Source organism: Salvelinus namaycush, chromosome 30 (assembly GCF_016432855.1).
Source record: "Salvelinus namaycush isolate Seneca chromosome 30, SaNama_1.0, whole genome shotgun sequence".
Taxonomy (NCBI): Eukaryota; Metazoa; Chordata; class Actinopteri; order Salmoniformes; family Salmonidae; genus Salvelinus; species Salvelinus namaycush.
Window position 1 is genome coordinate 10,143,271 of NC_052336.1, and position 20,938 is coordinate 10,164,208.

Sequence of the window (20,938 nt, forward strand, 5' to 3'; positions counted from 1 at the left end):
CAAATACTTATCTGGCACTTCTGAAGTCAGCTTGCTAAGCTGGTTTCAAGTTTGACTAAAAACTAAATGGGTGTAAGGTGTGTAAGAGGGTTCCTGTGGGGGAAATGTATATATAATATAGGTTGATTTATCTATTTGTTGCTAAGTGTCTGGGGAATTGGGTCATAGGGTATATGGAAGTCAATCCCAACATATAGGCCACGGGGATAATAACAATGACAAGCCAGTCACACAAGTGGTCAAACAAACTGCCATCTTAAAACAGATCTGTCATTCTTTATTGTTAAGAATATTGCACCTAATTTGTATTTATTTCCTGGACAGCAGATGATTGACTGTTGTTTTAAAGAGGCCTAAACTGGGGCCCATATTGTAATAATCCTATGACTAAAGGCATAAACCCACTTGCTCACACATTGTCAACTGCTCAAACACAGATGAGACTTTTCTCAAGCGCTTGAAATGCTGCAGCCCTCAGACAGGCACTGCAAGTCACTCACTAAGCTGGAAATGTAGCCATGCACCCGCTGGGCACACACTGGTTGAATCAACGTTGTTTCCACACCATTTCAATAAAATACCATTGAACCACGTGGAATAAACATTGAATTGATGCCTGTGCCCAGTGAGTTATGACTAACTCAAAAAGCATACCCTTTTCCCCATTTTAACAATGATTGATTAGAGATATGTTTAAAACATGTAAAGTACTTCTGCCTTTTCCAGTAGACTAGTTTGAGGTGATAAAAAGAAGAAAATAGAACCTTGTGTTAAATGTGCTGTCTTGGCCTCGAACTCCCTGTCGGACCAGTGTCCAGCTGCTGTGTCTCTGCCCACGGGGAGGTTAGTCCCATCTGCACCCCGTCTCTCTGACAAACGCATCGACCAGAGCAGAATCCCCGCTGTGCTGAGCCCCTGCAGAGACACCATGCTAATGAGACCTGCACCTCTGTGACAGGTGAGGACACAGACACCAGAGTTGTCATCAAACTACACGACAAGCGTACCCCAATGCACGCATACTCAGATGCACAAAACAAAGCAAACTGCCAGGCACATGGCAAACATCTCCAACACACAAATAAACACTTTTCATAACTTTCAAAACGGGGGTTTTAATTTTGTTAACATTTACGAGAACAGCATTGACATTCATTTCCATCCGTTATATACGTTTTATACTTTACAGATAGATGCACAAGTCAAATGTTCATAGATATCCATATCAGAGACTCACAGGCTCCCGTGGAGTAAAGAAAGTCCTCCTGTCTGTCTGTGACGAGCATTAAACTTCAGCAGTGCAGAAACAAGCACACACAGTAATAATGTCCCCTTTGAGGGTCCCTGGGAAAACAATCACAATGGGGCTTTGTGGAGGTTGTAATCATCAGGAAACCAGGATTGAACCTCCTAAATCAGGCCTACATCATGACATTAAACTACACTACCCAGCATGCCACTGGTGGTAACATTCAGTAGTATTAATGGGACGGCATGAATCACAAGAACTCACTTCAATATCTGGTGAGAGATGGGAGGAGTTCCAGATAGCTTATATTTAATATATTTTTAAAATTTCCTTCAAAAAATAAAAATACGAGAATGTAAATATATTCAGATTAAAATATAAATTAGGAATATACTGTATTTTGAAGTTACTTGATTTTGATCCACGGTTGGGGAGTTAACTGTCACAAATGTATGAAAAAGACACAAAAGGCATATACTATTGTCTCATCAGATAGATAAGTATTGAAAATGACAAATGGCAAGCAGGGGTTTTGCTGTCTTGAGTGCAGGTAAAAGTTTAGACATGAAATAATTTTGTTTTCTGACACACAACGCCTTGAGACTTACAAAACAGAAAAATCTAAATAGAAAATTTCAGTTGAATTTTTCCACAAACTGTTAATTCAAAAACACCTGCCAGGCTTTAGAGTACCTGACCTGTCCTCTGACTGCATGGAGAACTGTCATACAGCCGCCTTTACCATATATCCATTTGGAACACACACACTTTCATGAAATCTACAGGGTATAATAGGTAAATATGCCACCCAAAGTATTCTGGTTGATCCTAATGCTATATTCGGTTGACACAAATATACTGTTGGTGGTGGTACACATCTGACATAATGGATCATGGTACTAACTAAGGATGTCTTAAGACACGCTGTTTAAACAGTATACACATGAATTATGGAGCGCTCCAATCTCTTACACTGATTAAGAAAAGCAGGACTCCCCCTGCTTTAGGTAAATGAGGTGGCCTCTGTCCTTCCATTAACATTGTTTGTTTTTGTTTCGCATGTTTGGTCAGCTGAGGAGAGCATGCCGTCCCCCTCTCTCTCTCCTCTTCCTCTCCACAGGAAGAGAATAATATTCAGCGGGCTTCTCGTGTCTCCATCGACCGCCGTCCCCCACCACTCAGCTACGAGGCACAGGGAAGCTACTGACGTCAAGATCAGCTTGTTTTGTTGTTCACCACAGAGGGAAAACAAGAAGAACAACACTTCAACAAATGCACAGTGCAAATAAGCTTTTTCTTTTCTCTTTTATAGTCTCTTCACTTTGGGCAGAGTAGACTGAGGAGACAGGGGCAGGCATTGAGGAGGTGGTGGGGACACAGGGAGAGAGCTCTGGACTGCAGCTCTCCCGTCTGTCTGTCTGGGAGTCTCTTGCCCCGGGGGCTCTACTTGTACAGGCTCATGGTGGGGCTCTGGTACATGCACATGTAGGCGTCACACAGTAGACGGCGGGCCTGGCCCTGGATGCTCTTGGGGTCCAGGGCGTGCAGCTCCTCAGGGGTCATCTTCAGATAGGCCCCCACCTCCGGACATGGAGACACCTGGGGGATGTTGAAGCCATTCTGCCCTCCTGTGGAACAACAAACACAGACAGAGCACTCAGATCTGTGGTATTAAAGCAATGGCAAGTGTTCTAGTTATATTTCTATGCAATATAATTTCTATTTGTGAATGAATCCAAAATATTTACTATTGAGCTGAATATCTATTCATAATTATGAACAATGAGACAATGAGACAAACAGCCAATATCAGAAAAATAGCTGGTTTGACAGTTCATAATAACTTTGTAAGTGATTCAAAATATTGCTTCCCCCACAACAACAAAAAACAAAAAGTTATCCAATAACTTTTTCTCCCCATACCGTCGCGGTCGGCCATACTGTCGAAGAAGAGCCATGCAGAGTCTTGGTGGCCGTACTTGACGAAGGCCACGTAGTGACTGGTCTCGATGCAGAGCACGGCGAACAGCTCCATCCGCTGGCGAGGGTAGCTACCCTGCCGCCACACACCCTCCTGCAGTTCCTTGGGGACGGACAACTTGCCGTGGCGATGGGCCTTCCTCCTCAGGTGGAGGTGAACCTGAGAGAACACATACACGTATGACATAATGGTTGGAAATAAGTATTTACCTATTTCTTGGGGATTTTGTAAGTATTTCTATGCACTAGTTATAAATCGGTCTAATAACAGTTCTCACAGATCGATGGCAACTACAGAGTAAAGAATAAACTGGAGAATGACAAGTTTCACAATTCATTAGTTTAAAAAAAATACACATATTCACTGAGTTTGGCAAAAATATTCACAAATGTGCCTCAAAGTTCAAGGTAAATATTTTGTCTTCATCTATAAGTTATTTAAGCAATAAGGCACAAGGGGGTGTTGTATATGGCCAATATACCACGGCTAATGGCTGTTCTTATGCACGACGCAACGCGGAGTGGCTGGATACAGCCCATGGTATATTGGTCATATATCACAAACCCCTGAGGTGCCTTATTGCTATTATAAACTGATTACCAACGTAATTAGAGCAGTAAAAATAAATGTTTTGTCATACTCGTGGTATACGGTCTGATATTTCACGTCTGTCAGCCAATCAGCATTCAGGGCTCAAACCACCCAGTATATAATACAACTTAGAAACTCAGTCATTCCTTAGGACTTGTCGCCCCCAAGTGGATTGTACTGGAACTACACTGCTTTACAACTACTACAAGTCCCTGATGAGATCCCCTTAGTTTCTATGTTGGTGGAATGGCACCCTCTGTTACCTGTGTATTGCACTTTTCACAGAACTGTTTTATCTTCCCGGCAGTGATGTCACCATCCTCGTAGCACTCCCTGCATTCATACAGAGCCAGACCCCCGCAGATTCGACACTCCCTGGGAGCTGAGAGAGAAGCACAGGGTTGAGGGTTGACTATTACACACCCACACACAACCATATGTCGATCGAGAACAGTAGATTTCTGATATGGAAAACAGTTATCACATTCAATAATGATAATCCAACTACAACCATATTCAAATAAAATAAAGTTTTACGCACTGTCTTCAAGTAAGTCTGTGATGTCTAACTCTAGTGAGGGGAAGATCTTGTTGAACATCTTGAAGTCCTTCCCAAAGCGAGGCATCTGGATGATAAGGCAGGAAGGAGCCTGAACAGAGAGAAGACGCATGAAGTCACCAAATCAAATTTTATTGGTCACATACACATATTTAGCAGATGTTATTGGGTGTAGCAAAATGCTTGTGTTCCTAGCTCCAACAGTGCTGTAGTATCTAACAATTCACAACAATCTAAAAGTAAAAGAATGGAATTAAGAAATATATAAATATTAGATCGAGCAATGTGGTAGTGGCATTGACTAAAATAAAGTAGAATAGAATACAGTATGAGATGAGTAAAGTAGTATGTAAATATTATTAAACTAGTGTTCCATTATTAAAGTGGCCAGTGATTCAAAGTCTATGTACAGTATATAGGGCAGCAGCATCTTTTATTTGTATTTATTTAACCTTTATTTAACTAGGCAAGTCAGTCAAGAAGAAATTCTTATTTACAATGACGGCCTACCCCGGCCAAACCCTAACGACGCTGGGCCAATTGCGTGCCGCCCTATGGGACTCCCAATCACGGCCAGTTGTGATACAGCCTGGAATCGAACCGGGATCTGTAGTGAAGCTTCTAGCACTGAGATGCAGTGCATTAGACCGCTGCGCCACTTAGGAACCTCTAAGGTGCAGGGTTGCGTAACCAGGTGTAAGACAGCTAGTGATGTTTATTTATCAGTCTGATGGCCTTGAGATAGAAGTTGTTTCAGTCTCTCGGTCCCAGCGTTGATGCACCTGTACTGACCTCGCCTTCCGGATGATAGCCGTGTGAACAGGTGGTTTATGTCCTTGATGATATTTTTGGTATTCCTGTGATATCGGGTGCTGTAGGTGTCCTGGAGGGCAGGTAGTTTGCCCCCGGTGAGGCGTTGGGCAGACCGCACCACCCTTTGGAGAGCCTTGCGGTTGAGGGCGGTGCAGTTGCAGTACCAGGCGATGATACAGCCCGACAGGATGCTCTCAATTGTGCATCTGAAAGTTTGTGAGGGTTTTAGGGGCCAAGCCAAATTTCTTCAGCCTCCTGAGGTTGAAGAGAAGCTGTTGTGCTGTTGTTTTTTTTAACGTTGAGTGAGGTTATTTTCCTGGCACCACTCTCTCAGGGCCCTCACCTCCTCCCTGTAAGCTGTCTCGTCATTGTTGGTAATCAGGCCTACTGTTGTGTCGTCTGAAAACTTCATGATTGAGTTGGAAGAGTGCGTGGCCACGCAATCATCGGTGATCAGGGAGTACAGGAAGGGGCTTAGCACGCACCGTTGTGGGGCCTCTGTGTTGAGGATCAGCGAAGTGGAGGTGTTGTTTCCTACCTTCACCACCTGGGGCAGTACATCAGGAAGTCCAGGACCCATTTGCACAAGGCGGGGTTCAGACCCAGGGCCCCGAGCTTAATGATGAGCTTGGAGGGTACTATGGTTTTGAATGCTGAGCTATAGTCAATGAACAGCATTCTTACGTAGGTATTCCGCTTGTCTAGATGGGATAGGGCAGTGAGCAGTGTGATGGCGATTGCATCGTCTGTGGATCTATTGGGGCGGTAAGCAAATTGAAGTGGGTCTAGGGTGACAGGTAGGGTAGAGGTGATATGATCCTTAACTTCTTATGGCTGCAGAGGCAGTATTGAGTAGCTTGGATGAAAGGTGCACAGAGGTGCCCAGAGTAAACAGCCTGCTCCTCAGTCATAGTTGCTAATATATGCCTATTATTATTAGTATTGGATAGAAAACACTCTGAAGTTTCTAAAACTGTTTGAATTATGTCTGTGAGTATAACAGAACTCATATGGCAGGCAAAAACTGAGAAAAAAATCCAAACAGGAAGTGGAAATTCTGAGGCTGGTGGATTTTCAACCAAGATCCCATTGAAATTACAGCGAGATATGAATTTGTTTGCACGTCCTACGGCTTCCACTAGATGTCAACAGTCTGTAGAACTTTGTCTGATAACTCTACTGTGAAGTGGGGCCGAATGAGAGGAGAATTAGTCACCACTGCCATGAGGTGACCATTCTTTGACCATGCACGTTCACATGAGGGAGCTCCGTTCCACCGCTCATCTGAAGTCAATGTAATTCTCCGGTTGGAACGTTATTCAAGATTTATGTTAACAACATTCTAAAGATTGATTCAATACATCGTTTGACATGTTTCTACTGACTGTTACGTAACTTTTGGACATTGTCACGTTTTAGTGAACGCGCTTCGTGACTTTGGAATTGTTTACCAAACGCGCTAACCAAAGTAGCTAATTGGACATAAAAAAACCGGATATTATCGAACAAATCAAGCATTTATTGTGGACCTGGGATTCCTGGGAGTGCATTCTGATGAAGATCAAAGGTAAGGGAATATTTATCATGTAATTTCTGGTTTGTGTTGACTCCAACATGGCGGCTAATTTGACTATAGTTCTGAGCGCCGTCTCAGATTATTGCATGGTTTGCTTTTTCCGTAAAGTTTTTAAAAAATCTGACACAGCGGTTGCATTAAGGAGGGGTATATCTATAATTCCATGTGTATAACTTGTATTATCATCTACATTTATGATGAGTATTTCTGTTGAATAGATGTGGCTATGCAAAATCACTGTAACACGCCAATGTAAACTCAAGATTTTTTTATATAAATATGAACTTTATTAAACAAAACATACATGTATTGTGTAACATGAAGTCCTATGAGTGTCATCTGATGAAGCTCAAAGGTTAGTGATTCATTTTGTCTCTATTTGTGCTTTTTGTGAATGCTATCTTTCGCTGGGAAAATGGCTGTGCTTATTCTGTGGCTTGGTGGTGACCTAACATAATCGTTTGTGGTGCTTTCACTGAAAAGCATATTTGAAATCGGACACTTTGGTGGGATTAACAACAAGATTACCTTTAAAATGGTATAAGACACATGTATGTCTGAGGAATTTTAATTATGAGATTTCTGTTGTTTTGAATTTGGCGCCCTGCACTTTCAATGGCTGTTGTCATATCATCCCGTTAACGGGATTGCAGCCATAAGAAGTTAACTAGCCTCTCGAAGCACTTCATGATGACAGTCATTTAGTTCAGTTACCTTTGCTTTCTTGGGTACAGGAACAATGGTGGACATCTTCAAGCATGTGGGGACAGCAGACTGGGATAGGAAGAGATTGAATGTCCGTAAACACTCCAGCAAACTGGTCTGCGCTGAGGACGCGGCTTGGGATGCCATCTGGGCAGCCTTGCGAGGGTTAACACGCTTAAATGTCGTATTCATGTTGCCCACGGAGAACGAGAGCCCACAGTCCTTGGTAGCGGGCCACGTCGGTGGCACTGTGTTATCCTCAAAGCAGGCGAAGAAGGTGTTTAGCTTGTCCGGAAGCAAGACAGTGTAGTCCGTGATTGTCTGTAGACCCTGCCACATACATCTCGTGTCTGAGCCGTTGAATTGCGACTCCACTTTGTCTCTGTACTGATGTTTTGCCTGTTTGATTGCCTTATGGAGGGAATAACTACACTGTTTGTATTCGGCCATATTCCAAGTCACTTTACCATGGTTAAATGCGGTGGTTCGCGCTTTCATTTTTGCCCTGAGCTCATCTACTTTATTATCCAGAGACTGAACATTAGCGAGTAATATAAGCAGTGGATGGTGTGCACGCCTCCTGAGTTGGACTGGAATTCCACTCGGAATACCTCTTCTCCGCCGGCGGTGTTTTGGAGCAGGCTCTGGAATAAGTTCAATTGCCCTGGAGGGTACGAACATCCAATTCGGGAAAGTCGTATTCCTGGTCATAATGCTGGCGAGTTACCGCCGTTCTGATATCCAAAAGTTATTATGGCTGTATGTAATAACACCCCAAAAATTTTGGGCTAATAACGTAATAAATAACATACAAAAAAACTAAATACAGCAAAGTTGCTTTGGAGCTAGGAGCAGAGCTGCCATATCTGTCGGCGCCATCTTACCTTACTGAGGAACAGCCGTTAAATAACAAACAAATCCTGAATATAAAGCACTTGATTGGTGACAGCAGAGCAAACAACATCCCACTTAAATTCTCCAAAAGAGAACTGTGTGTTCTCTACAAGCTACTAATCCTGCCAATTTCCCATAGTACCTCAGCCTTTCATTGATTAACTCAGCTAATCATTAGAATTGATAGTCAAGTTGACTCTCCCTTCATGCTCCTAGAATGAATTGCTTCTTGATTGCAATCAGCAAATGATTCACCCCTGAGCAACACAACCACTGACAGACAGTCAGCCAGCCAGAAAGACATACAGACAGACAGGTCACCTCAGCAAATTTGAGGTCACTGTTGATGAAGGACCACTCTATGAGCTGCTGGCTGGTTGGCACGCCCACTTTGTCCTTCTTATCCATGAAGATCTGGTAGAAGTAACAGTCCTGAACCTTCTGACCTGCCGATCTAGATACGACAGACACAAACAGGATATCATGTGTAATACATTAGAAATCATACTCATTTGAGCTCAGATTAGATTTATGTCTAAATATTCTTAAATGTATATATTATTAGCAGAAATAGTTTAGAAAAGCAATAACAAGATGATATGTTGAGGAGTATGTTTAATGTAGACTGACCTCAGCTTGAGTAAGGGGTCCACCCTCAATATGTGATGGAACAAAATATTGAGGAACTCCTCAGGATCTGTTAGGTGACAATTGAGTTTATAACACTTAGAACAAGTTCATGACATGTATAACAAAACCCCAACACTTTAATATTTTGATAAAGGCATTAGACACCTTTTTCTTCAGACGTGAACCCTGAGGCAGCTTCTACCTTCTCCAGTATCCTTCTGAGCTTCATCACTTTAGTGGCACACACATAGCCATGTCTACAAGACAAATAAAATAGACAAGACAAATCTCAGTTATGATACTTGGCTGGGTCTAGAAAACGAATGAACGTGCTTATAAATGACATGTTAAGCATTGGTTTGCCACATGACATTATACTGAATGAATGTGTCTGAACAAAACACGAAGAGCAGTTTCCTACTTACATGCGCAGGGGGTTGACTATCTCTGTGCGTAGCAGCTCCTGTGTCTCTCGGTAATACTCTACGTCAGTTTTGGACCTCGGCCTCAGCAGAACTGTGTCCAGGACTGAGCTGAAGGAAAACAGGCTAAAGAGGGGAAAGGAGGGAAAGAGGAAAAAGGTGTGTCCATACTTTTGACTGGTCATAATATATATATATATATATATAAAAATGGAAAATCACATTTTTGACTACACTGGGCCTTTAACTACAGTGACATAGGAATGAGGAGGTTAAGAACTCTATAATAATACACGCAAGGAATATGTCCTCACCAGAAGAGTGTGGAGTCCAGGTAGCAGGAGTTGTAGTGTCCCTGGATACCTTTCTTCTTGCCCACCATGATGTCTAGACCGTCATTCTCAGTGCGTGGAGGAGTGTTCTCATGCACCACCTCACTCAGATAACCCCCGAAAGCTGGACAGACACAAACAGTGAAGTTTAAGTTGACAATCCTGGGCAGGACTGCTTAGCTGGGTGGAAATGTTCATGCATTGCCTTTACCTGTCCAATCCTAGGAAGTACCTAGGATAGGGGCTAGGGGTCAATTTGTAATTCAGCATAGGACTGACAGGTGACACCAGTGACTCACCAATAGAGTTGCATCTCTCTATGGGGTTGGAGGAGTGGTGTAGGGAGGGGAAACGGGAGTCAGGCCGGCAGCATTTCAGCTTCACAAATAGGGCCTTCTTGGGCGCGCAGCTGAAGTAGCGGGTACCTTGAAAGGTGCCGTCTGTACAGCCAACACACTCTTCCTCCTGAGAGAGCAGAACCAGACAAGGCCAGAGTGCAGTTAGCTGTATGCTATTACACCAAACATATAGCTAGTAAGGATACTGGATTTGGATGATTCTACAATTCTATGAAAAAAAAAATTGGTTTCTCTGAAGTTCTCCTTAAATCCTTAGTACACTTGTTGTGCCAATGTTATTGGGATAAACATAAGACAAAACAGCCAGGTCTCAGAGGCTACAAAGAGACAATCCTTCCTGTCAGTGTAATGATCTCTCACCAGCTCCAGGCCAGCCAGTGGCTCTGGTAGTCCCGGGGGCAGCCCCACCCAGCGGATGACCCCACATAGGGGCGGGTTCTCTTTCACCTCCACCAGGGACCCCACCTCCAGACCAGGCACACCCCCACCCCCGCGAGAGCTGGGGGGTGAGGGGGGCCGCGGAGAGGGAGGGGTACGGGACGGGGGCTCTGGCATCTGCATCTGCTCTCCCATCACTGACTGCACGGAGAGGGAGAGGGGTCCATGGCTCATGCTGCCATTGGGCCCCGTCTTACGGCTCAGGCTGAAGGGCAGGGAGTGGAACTTGTTGTCATTGGACAAGGAAGCAGAGGGCGGGGCCCTGGTAGGAGGTGTGGCTTCATTGAAGTCAGGGGGCGTGTCTGTGAGGGACTTGGCAGGGTCCTCTCCGACTGCAGAGGAAAACAACAGACAATCAATTTTCACTGCAGCAGACATTACACTGACAGAGATCTTCTATCATTGTGGACTCATCAGATATTAATTTGACTTTTTTGCCAACGTTGTGAATAGGGAGTGTGGAGGTGGTGTCACAGCTTCATATCAGCATTAGCAAACCAAATGTAATGTTGACTTATAAACACTTTCACTATAAAGTGTATACACATTTTTACATTCACTGTAAACATAACCACAAAATGTACCTTGTGTGACAACCTCCCATGAGAGTTGAAAAATGTAAATATTTGTGTCACTGTGAGAATGTGCTGAGAAAATCTAAATGCCTCCACATGGAGACAGCCACAGAATAATCCAGAAGAGATGGGTGAGTCACAAGATCATCACATCACCAATGGAAAATACAATACACCATCAAATATGAATATGATGGACCTGAACATATGGGTAAGAAGGCAGTGATGAAAAACAAAACAGAGGTGATGAAACAGAACAGAGGAAACAGCTGTGACAGGATTTCTCTCATTCCTGCGACATAGAGGAGTCATCTCCACTGGGTCTTCCTCACCCTAGAGTCACCCCTCACCCCCACTGATAGCTCCATAACTTTACACACAGGCTTTACATGACTCAATGATTTTTAATCCCTTGGTTTCACTTGTGTAATTATCCATTCATCACCACCATGCTGTAAGGAACATGATCTTTGACCCCACGTAAACTACCTACCTAAACTACCCCACACTATCCCCCATGAAACATATCTACATGTCCTCACTTAAACCCAGTACTGAAGGCTTTCACTAATGCTTACAGGAAACTATCAAGAATAAAGTACAGTACTTTACCTAATTTAAGAAAAAATGCAAGACATTATTAAAAGCCTTTTTGTGATTTGATAAAGACCATGCCACAGCAATTACACCATGCAGGTGGACCTCACAGTTAATGGGAATGAATAGATAGAGGACTCTCAGTGAAGGGTGTTGATCAGGGCCGGGACAAAACCAGTATCACGATACTCATTAGTATCGTGGCAAGGAAACAAAACACAAAGCGGATTTAACTTCTTTAGAAAAATAATCCTCATTATGTTGTCATCCAGTCACAAGTATTTATTTTCCAAACTATAGAACACACTATTTTACATACAGCAGGTATTTTAAAAAGGACCAAAAGAGTTTGATCTGCTTCCTGATTTTATTTTTGCCATGGAAAAAGTATCTAGATACTGGTATCATCACAGCCCTAGTCTTGATAGCAAGCTTTTTTAATCAAGTTAAAGATCAAACGCATTCTTTATTTGTTCACTGATTGGTAAATGAATACTGTAGAACAACCATGCATTAACGGGACCCTGCTATCAAGACAGATGGGAGTCTCAGTACTGTATCTTGCTGGGGCTTTACCTTCATCAATGTACCATGTGCTTTTGGATTTGGCCTGGACTGGGTGGTCAACAGAGCTGCCATTTAAAGTATAATACAACTCTGACTTGCTTCTACTCCCACACTGAAGACCTAAGCCTGGAGATAACACAAGTCAACAGAGAAACAGAAAAGAAGCAGGTATGTGTTTGCTACAGTGGAGGCTGCTGGGGAGAGAACAGCTCATAATAATGGCTGGAATGGAGTGAATGGAATGGTATCCAACCCATGAAAACCATGTTTTTCATACCATTCCATTTACTCCAATGCAGCCATTATTATGAGGCGTTCTTTAATGACAGCGGGATAGGTGGGGAGAGGAGGGAGAGAGAAAGGCATAGAGAGAGGGAACGGAGGCAGATTGTCAGCACACTGAGCAGGTCAGTAGCCATGCAAGGAACACAAAGGTTCGGTAACTCTCACCACTCCACACCATTCACATCAGCTCTGGAATCCAAATTGGCCATTCACACAGATGTAATCTGGCAAAACTTCTATTTTCCAAAATTTTGTCATCATGCCTCATTGATATGATTTCCCTCAACATTCCAGATATGATTTCCCTCACAACATTCCAATGACAGAACCCTCAACCAATATCACATCAGCACACTAACACCATGTTAAAGTGTTATAGTGTTAGCTAGTACATCCACTTGAAGCCAACAGCAGTACCTTTGCTCTTTGGTTTGCTTTGGCCAGAGGAGGACTTGTCACTGCTGCTGCCTCTGGGGGTAAAACTGTGCTTCTGCAGCCTCTGGTCCTGCATGGAGTACTCTGCAAACAAACAGTCCAGTATAACAACAGTGTGGAACAACACTGATATACCCATCCCCCTGTGCTAAAACCCTACAGTGCACAGCCGTGTGTCTTGTTGCAGGTGCTGGCAGATATACAATATATATATATATATATATATATATATATATATATATACACCCCCCCATCATAGCACCATTACAAAGTACAGGCCTGCTACAACAGGAAATAGGCCTAATAATGATTGGTGGCTGTGGAGCCTGGTAAAGCAGTGGGAAGGGCTTTATAATTGTACAAAATAGCAATATTTACTCAGTTAATCACAAAGACTGATGCAAAGTGAAAAGCATACTTTCACTCAATACCATAGACTTCAAGTACAGGTGAACATTATCAGTCTTAGTTTTCAGAGAGCAAAAAGCTTTTCAAAGAGAAAATGCATTAACGGAATATACGCCCCCTTCCCCCCACAACACACACACGCTTCAAGTATGTCCAAGAAGACCAAGAATGTCAAAGCATCTGAACCATTTTTGGGGTTCAGAGTCAGACAGAACACACAAACAAATCAATAAAACCAATGGCGAAAACAAGAGGCTGAGAGGAGCAGCATCTCACTTGACTTTCAAAAACAAGCAGAGCCATCAAACAAAAGAGCCTCTGTTGCTGCTGCTGCTGTTACTGCTGCTGCTACTGCTGCTGTTACTGTTACTGCTGCTGTTACTGTTACTGTTACTGCTACTGCTGCTGTTACTGTTACTGCTGCTGTTACTGTTACTGCTGCTGTTACTGTTACTGTTACTGCTGCTGTTACTGTTACTGTTACTGCTGCTGTTACTGTTGCTGCTGCTGCTGTTACTGTTACTGCTGCTGTTACTGCTACTGTTACTGCTGCTGCTGCTGCTGTTACTGCTGCTGCTACTGCTGCTGTTACTGCTGCTGTTACTGTTACTGCTGCTGTTACTGTTACTGCTGTTACTGTTACTGCTGCTGTTACTGCTGCTGTTGCTGTTACTGCTGTTGCTGTTACTGCTGCTGTTACTGCTGCTGTTACTGCTGCTGTTGCTGTTGCTGTTACTGTTACTGCTGCTGTTACTGTTACTGCTGCTGTTACTGCTACTGTTACTGCTGCTGCTGCTGCTGTTACTGCTGCTGCTACTGCTGCTGTTACTGTTACTGCTGCTGTTACTGTTACTGCTGCTGTTACTGTTACTGCTGCTGTTACTGCTGCTGTTACTGCTGCTGTTGCTGTTGCTGTTGCTGTTGCTGTTACTGCTGCTGTTACTGCTGCTGCTGCTGTTACTGTTACTGTTACTGTTACTGCTGCTGTTACTGCTGCTGTTACTGCTGCTGCTGCTGCTGCTGTTACTGTTACTGTTACTGCTGCTGTTACTGCTGCTGTTACTGCTGCTGCTGCTGCTGCTGTTACTGTTACTGTTACTGCTGCTGCTGTTACTGTTACTGTTACTGTTACTGCTGTTACTGTTACTGTTACTGCTGCTGTTACTGTTACTGCTGCTGTTACTGTTACTGTTACTGTTACTGCTGTTACTGTTACTGCTGTTACTGTTACTGTTACTGCTGCTGTTACTGTTACTGTTGCTGTTACTGTTACTGCTGCTGTTACTGCTGCTGTTACTGTTACTGTTACTGCTGCTGTTACTGTTACTGTTACTGCTGCTGCTGCTGTTACTGTTACTGCTGCTGTTACTGTTACTGCTGCTGTTACTGTTGCTGTTACTGCTGCTGCTGCTGCTGTTACTGCTGCTGTTACTGCTGCTGTTACTGCTGCTGTTACTGTTGCTGCTGCTGTTGCTGCTGCTGCTGCTGCTGTTACTGCTGCTGCTGCTGCTGTTACTGCTGCTGCTGCTGCTGTTACTGCTGCTGCTGCTGCTGTTACTGCTGCTGCTGTTACTGCTGCTGTTACTGCTGCTGCTGCTGTTGCTGCTGCTGCTGCTGTTACTGCTGCTGTTGCTGTTACTGTTACTGTTGCTGTTGCTGTTACTGTTACTGCTGCTGTTACTGCTGCTGCTGTTACTGCTGCTGCTGTTACTGCTGCTGCTGTTACTGCTGCTGCTGTTACTGCTGCTGCTGTTACTGCTGCTGCTGCTGTTACTGCAGTTACTGCTGCTGCAGTTACTGCTGCTGCTGTTACTGCTGCTGCTGTTACTGCTGCTGCTGTTACTGCTGCTGTTACTGCTGCTGTTACTGCTGCTGTTACTGCTGTTACTGTTACTGCTGTTACTGCTGCTGTTACTGTTGCTGTTACTGTTACTGCTGTTACTGCTGCTACTGTTACTGCTGTTACTGTTACTGCTGCTGTTACTGTTACTGTTACTGCTGCTGTTACTGCTGTTACTGCTGTTACTGTTACTGCTGTTACTGTTACTGCTGCTGTTACTGTTACTGTTACTGCTGCTGTTACTGCTGCTGTTACTGCTGCTGTTACTGTTACTGTTACTGCTGTTACTGTTACTGCTGTTACTGTTGCTGCTGTTACTGCTGCTGTTACTGTTACTGCTGCTGTTACTGTTACTGCTGCTGTTACTACTGCTGCTGCTGCTGTTACTACTGCTGCTGCTGCTGTTACTACTGCTGCTGCTGCTGTTACTACTGCTGCTGCTGCTGTTACTACTGCTGCTGCTGCTGTTACTACTGCTGCTGCTGCTGTTACTACTGCTGCTGCTGCTGCTGTTACTGCTGCTGCTGCTGCTACTGTTACTGCTGCCAGCAAAACACTAACACACAACACTCTGGTGTGCACTCACACCACACCACAAATACTACACTCATAACTGCCTGACTGACTATATGGCTAATAGGCAATACCTGAAGCTTCTTCAGTTATCATTCATAGGATAAGGGAGAGAATATTAAAAATATATAGATTTGCACTTGGTGAAATTGCTATAAATTGAAATAACTATATACATTTGATGTGAGGAAAAAAACGAGAATAGACTACCGGACTGCTGGACTCACCTGGCATTATGTCACAGATGGGCACTAGACGGGTGTGTTCCAGACTGGCAAAATTACATAGCAGCTTCCCGTCGATAACACCATCCCAGTCCCCAATAGGATTGTCCTGGAAGAGGCGGAGACAGCAACCGATTACTGCTGCGGGCGTTCCTCATCTCCTACAACCTGTACTTACAGTCCCAGTCTCAGCAGCAGTCCTGTCATCACTACGATAGCGCTTCTCTATCCAGTCAACTACCTCCTCCACCCAGTAATGGTCCTCTGTCTGCTCTTCTCTCTCCAGTCAACTACCCCCTCCACCCAGTAATGGTCCTCTGTCTGCTCTTCTCTCTCCAGTCAACTACCTCCTCCACCCAGTAATGGTCCTCTGTCTGCTCTTCTCTCTCCAGTCAACTACCTCCTCCACCCAGTAATGGTCCTCTGTCTGCTCTTCTCTCTCCAGTCAACTACCTCCTCCACCCAGTAATGGTCCTCTGTCTGCTCTTCTCTCTCCAGTCAACTACCCCCTCCACCCAGTAATGGTCCTCTGTCTGCACTTGAACTTCAACACCTCTCTTAACTTTCCCTCTCTCATTTCTCAAAATGTACCTCCCCGCGTCTCAAAACAGAGGGGTGCTTATTCCAATCCCCAGGAAGCAGGGTCAAAGTTCTCCAGTACTGGTTGCTCCACTCCACCACACTAATCTATGTACTCTTGGAAGGTTGACCCCATTGTTGGCAAAAATAGATCCAAATAAACAAAAACGTTACACAAATATCACCTAATGCTAAGCTGTTTTGTATATGGCGTGTCAGAGTGTTGTTGATGTTCCCTGTATGCTGGGCGAGGCTGGAGCAGCGTGGATGGAGCAGTGGACTCTCCTCTCCTTTCCTCGGCTGCCGGGCCAACCCGCTGGCCCTGTGCCATGCTACTGGTCATACAGCCCAGTGCTGTAGCTGCGTCCCCTATGGCACCCTATTGCCTATTTAGTGCACTACATTTGGGCCCATTGGCCTCTAGTCAAAAGTAGTTCACTGCATAGGGAATAGGGTGCCATTGGGGACGCAGACTGCAACTTTACCTCACTCCCCAGCTCCCCGCATGACTACTGCCCTTTGTGTGTGTCCCAGGCCAGAGTAGACCGAGTAGGCTCACTGCTGCTGCTACTAACAACCTGCAGTCAAATGCCTCTGTCATTATGCATGTTCCCCTTCCTTAACTGCTATGCCATCTGATTACATTGGCAACATCGACACCAGCAGCTGGCTAAATAAACATTATGAATTATCTTTGCTTATCAGGATAGACAATCAAATCATACAAACAACATTACAGGGGCTACTTGAACTAGCCTTTTACCTAAATTGAGATGTAATTTACAAATTGTTAGCCATGTTCTATAAATACAGCATTATTATATATGTTTACCTAGTGTTAACAGCAGAGGAGAAGGTAACCTCCATTCTCACAGTATTTACATTGCCAGTCCGCCATTCTACAGCAGACAGGAGCAGGTTGAAGAGGTCCCACTCAGTAAGGCCCCAGTATGGGACCAGCGTCTCAAGCCTTACCATGTCTACTCCCACATAGTACCCCAGGCTCTCATTCCCAGGCAGCAGGTCACAGAAGATGATGGTTCCTCTCTCCGGTCCCTCTCTGGTCTGGACCAGGACCCTGGAGTTGATCTCCAGCTGATGGAAATCCATCTCTTCCTCCACCAGGGTGACGTGATCCACCTCTAGCTCTCCCAGCTCCTCTTCCTCGTCATCCCACAGCTCCAGCTTGTCCAGGGCAACAAACACCCCGCACTCATCCTCACAGCGGAACAGCTGTCGGCCCTGGTAGGAGCCCTCTGTGAAGCCCTGGCCTCTGCCCTCCTCCTAAGTAGAGGCATAGGTTACATACAGTATGTTAAACGTGGGATAACCTGTGAGTGCCAGTCGCATGTGGCTTACTCAGACACACTAATCCTTCCCCTAATCCTTCACACAGTAATGCCAAAGAATTTCCCTGACCCTTAACGTCTTCAGTAACCCTTACCCTAACCATCACAGGAAAAGCCTAGCACTGGGCTGAGCTGATACAAGAGGCATGAGCTGTCATTACAGTGAGCTGCCTATTCAGCATTCCACAGGGGAGGGAACAGGGAAGTGATCATCATACATCTGGGATGATGAGGGTTTCAGATCGATAGTGCGGAGGGCATAACAGCATACTCAAAATGTTTCATTGCAGAGAGTAGCCGTCAGGCACCGAACTGAATAATCTTTGCTCTTACACAGGGATAATGGACAGTTAAGAGGGTGTAGTTACATGATCCTATACACTGCAACACTGCACTTCTTCTTGAGTGCCATGTAGGGCTTTTCAGTATTGGCATCATTCAATTTATGTTTGTATGATCAAGATAAGTAAACATTGTTGACTGTAAATGTGTGGTTAGTATTCTCAATCGTGATACAAGTCTGGCATTCAATCAAGACGCTGATCTGAAACCCAATAATGTGCTAAACCCTTTATAGTGAGCAAGGGTCAGCCTCTCGTCCGGCTCCACCCACTCACCCAGCCTACAACTGGACACAACATTGTGCTCCAATAAACAAGCATTTGTAGCCCGCTATTTTACTGCATCTTTACAGAACGTAGGCTACGGCATGAGAGAGAGTCCATTTACTAGCTTAACTGTTATGAAATCCTCAGGGAACATTTCACAAAAATCAAATTACAGGCGATATCACACATAACTGAAGTTCCCTCTGTGACAAATAAAGTTATTCTATATACGTAACTGAGGGTCAATTGCTTACAAAGTGCATTTTAAAAGAACAGTAAAGATGAGGTTTCTCACCAGCAGCTCCACTCCAAACCAAACCCCGGAGAGAGCCCTGTCTGGGAGGAGAGATCCTTTAAATCGGACTACCCCGGGCAAAGGTTCATCCCCCGAACGCAGCTGCACGCGCACCTTGGAGCCACAGTCGATGTCTCTGGCCCGCTCTAGCCGGGGCTTGTTGCACAGCAGGGCATAGCGCTCCTCACAGTTGGTGATGGGGAACAGCAGCTCAGCTAGCTTCTCATCCAGCTCCAGGACATCCCTGAATTGAATGAATTGATTGCAAATCAAAACACACAACAACATGTACATTTGAATCCCAGAGGAAAACACAAGAAAATTTGAAAGTTACAAAAACATGTCAATATATCATACACTATAGGTACAAAAGTATGTGGACACCCCTTCAAATTAGTGGATGCTGCTATTTCAGCTAAACCCGTTGCTGACATGTGTATAAAATCAAGCACAGAGCCATATAATCCCCATAGACAAACATTGGCAGTAGAATGGCCTTACTGAAGTCAAAGGATGCCACCTTTCCAACATATCAATTAGTCAAATTTCTGCCCTGCCCCAATCAACTGTAAGTGTCGTTATTGTGAAGTGGAAACGTCTAGGAGCAACAACAGCTCAGCTGCGAAGTGGTAGGCCACAAGCTCACAGAATGGGACCGCGAGTACTGAAGGGTGTAAAAATTGTCTGTTCTCGGTTGCAACACTCACTACCAAGTTCCAAACTGCCTCTGGAAGCAACGTCAGCACAAGAACTGTTCGTCGGGAGTGTCATGAAATGGGTTTCCATGGCTGAGCAGCCGCACACAAGCCTAAGATTACCATGCGCAATGCCAAGGATCGGCTGGAGTGGTGTAAAGCTCACTGCCATTGGATTCTGGAGCAGTGGAAACGTGTTCTCTGGAGTGATGAATCACGCTTCACCATCTGGCAGTCCGACAGACAAATCTGGGTTTGGCGGATGCCAGGAGAACGCTACCTGCCCCAATGCATAGTGCCAACTGTAAAGTTTGGTGGAGGAGGAATAACGGTCTGGGGCTGTTTTTCATGGTTCGGGCTAGGCCTCTTAGTCCCAGTGAAGGGAAATCTTAACACGACAGCATACAGTTACATTCTAGATGATTCTGTGCTTCCAACTTTGTGGCAACAGTTTGGGGAAGGCCCTTTACTGTTTCAACATGACAATGTCCCAGTGCACAAAGCGAGGTCCTTACAGAAATGGATTGTCAAGCTCTGAGTGGAAGAACTTGACTGGCCTGCACAGAGTCCTGACCTCAACGCCATCAAACACCTTCGGGATGATTTGGAACGCCGACGGCGAGCCAGGCCTATTCGGCCAAAATCAGTGCCCGACCTCACTAATGCTTTTGTGGCTGAATGGAAGCAAGTCCCCGCAGCAATGTTCCAACATCAAGTGGAAATTCTTCCCAGAAGAGTGGAGGCTTTTATAGAAGCGAAAGGGGGGGTACAACTCCATATTAATGCCCATGATTTTAGAATGAGATGTTTGATGAGCAGTTGTCCACATACTTTTAGTCATGTAGTGTACAGTCGTGGCCAAAGGTTTTGAGAATGACACAAATATTAATTTCCACAAACTTTGCTGCTTCAGTGTCTTTAGATATTTTTGTCAGATGTTACTATGGAATACTGAAGTATAATTACAAGCATTTCATAAGTGTCAAAGGCTTTTATTGACAATTACATGAAGTTGATGCAGAGTGTCAATATTTGCAGTGTTGACCCTTCTTTTTCAAGACCTCTGCAATCCGCCCTGGCATGCTGTCAATTAACTTCTGGCCCACATCCTGACTGATGGCAGCCCATTCTTGCATAATCAATGCTTGGAGTTAGTCAGAATTTGTGGGTTTTTGTTTGTCCACCCACCTCTTGAGGATTGACCACAAGTTCTCAATGGGATTAAGGTCTGGGGAGTATCCTGGCCATGGACCCAAAATATCGATGTTTGGTTCCTCGAGCCACTTAGTTATCACTTTTGCCTTATGGCAAGGTGCTCCATCATGCTGGAAAAGGCATTGTTCGTCACCAAACTGTTCC

At 44.5% G+C, this 20,938-nt stretch overlaps 1 protein-coding gene across 3 annotated transcripts in view; it reads right to left on the reverse strand.

Moving 5' to 3' along the window:
* Positions 1 to 1,089: 1,089 nt before the first annotated feature.
* The window catches only part of LOC120024935 (ubiquitin carboxyl-terminal hydrolase CYLD-like), a 29,905-nt gene continuing 10,056 nt past the window's right edge, over positions 1,090 to 20,938 (reverse strand). Inside the window, exons 4-19 of one of the 3 annotated variants that reach the window (XM_038969306.1) lie at positions 18,885 to 19,128; positions 17,608 to 17,916; positions 16,057 to 16,162; positions 12,991 to 13,092; positions 12,298 to 12,414; positions 10,472 to 10,881; positions 10,052 to 10,217; positions 9,735 to 9,876; positions 9,424 to 9,546; positions 9,164 to 9,255; positions 8,999 to 9,065; positions 8,690 to 8,822; positions 4,363 to 4,471; positions 4,085 to 4,203; positions 3,173 to 3,389; positions 1,090 to 2,877 (exon numbers count right to left, since the gene is read on the reverse strand). In XM_038969306.1, the coding sequence (XP_038825234.1) occupies positions 2,693 to 2,877; positions 3,173 to 3,389; positions 4,085 to 4,203; positions 4,363 to 4,471; positions 8,690 to 8,822; positions 8,999 to 9,065; positions 9,164 to 9,255; positions 9,424 to 9,546; positions 9,735 to 9,876; positions 10,052 to 10,217; positions 10,472 to 10,881; positions 12,298 to 12,414; positions 12,991 to 13,092; positions 16,057 to 16,162; positions 17,608 to 17,916; positions 18,885 to 19,128 (2,641 nt within the window). In that variant the 3' untranslated portion in view covers positions 1,090 to 2,692. The remainder of the gene's footprint in view (positions 2,878 to 3,172; positions 3,390 to 4,084; positions 4,204 to 4,362; positions 4,472 to 8,689; positions 8,823 to 8,998; positions 9,066 to 9,163; positions 9,256 to 9,423; positions 9,547 to 9,734; positions 9,877 to 10,051; positions 10,218 to 10,471; positions 10,882 to 12,297; positions 12,415 to 12,990; positions 13,093 to 16,056; positions 16,163 to 17,607; positions 17,917 to 18,884; positions 19,129 to 20,938) is intronic. The other 2 variants (XM_038969308.1, XM_038969309.1) reach the window with 2 other exon arrangements.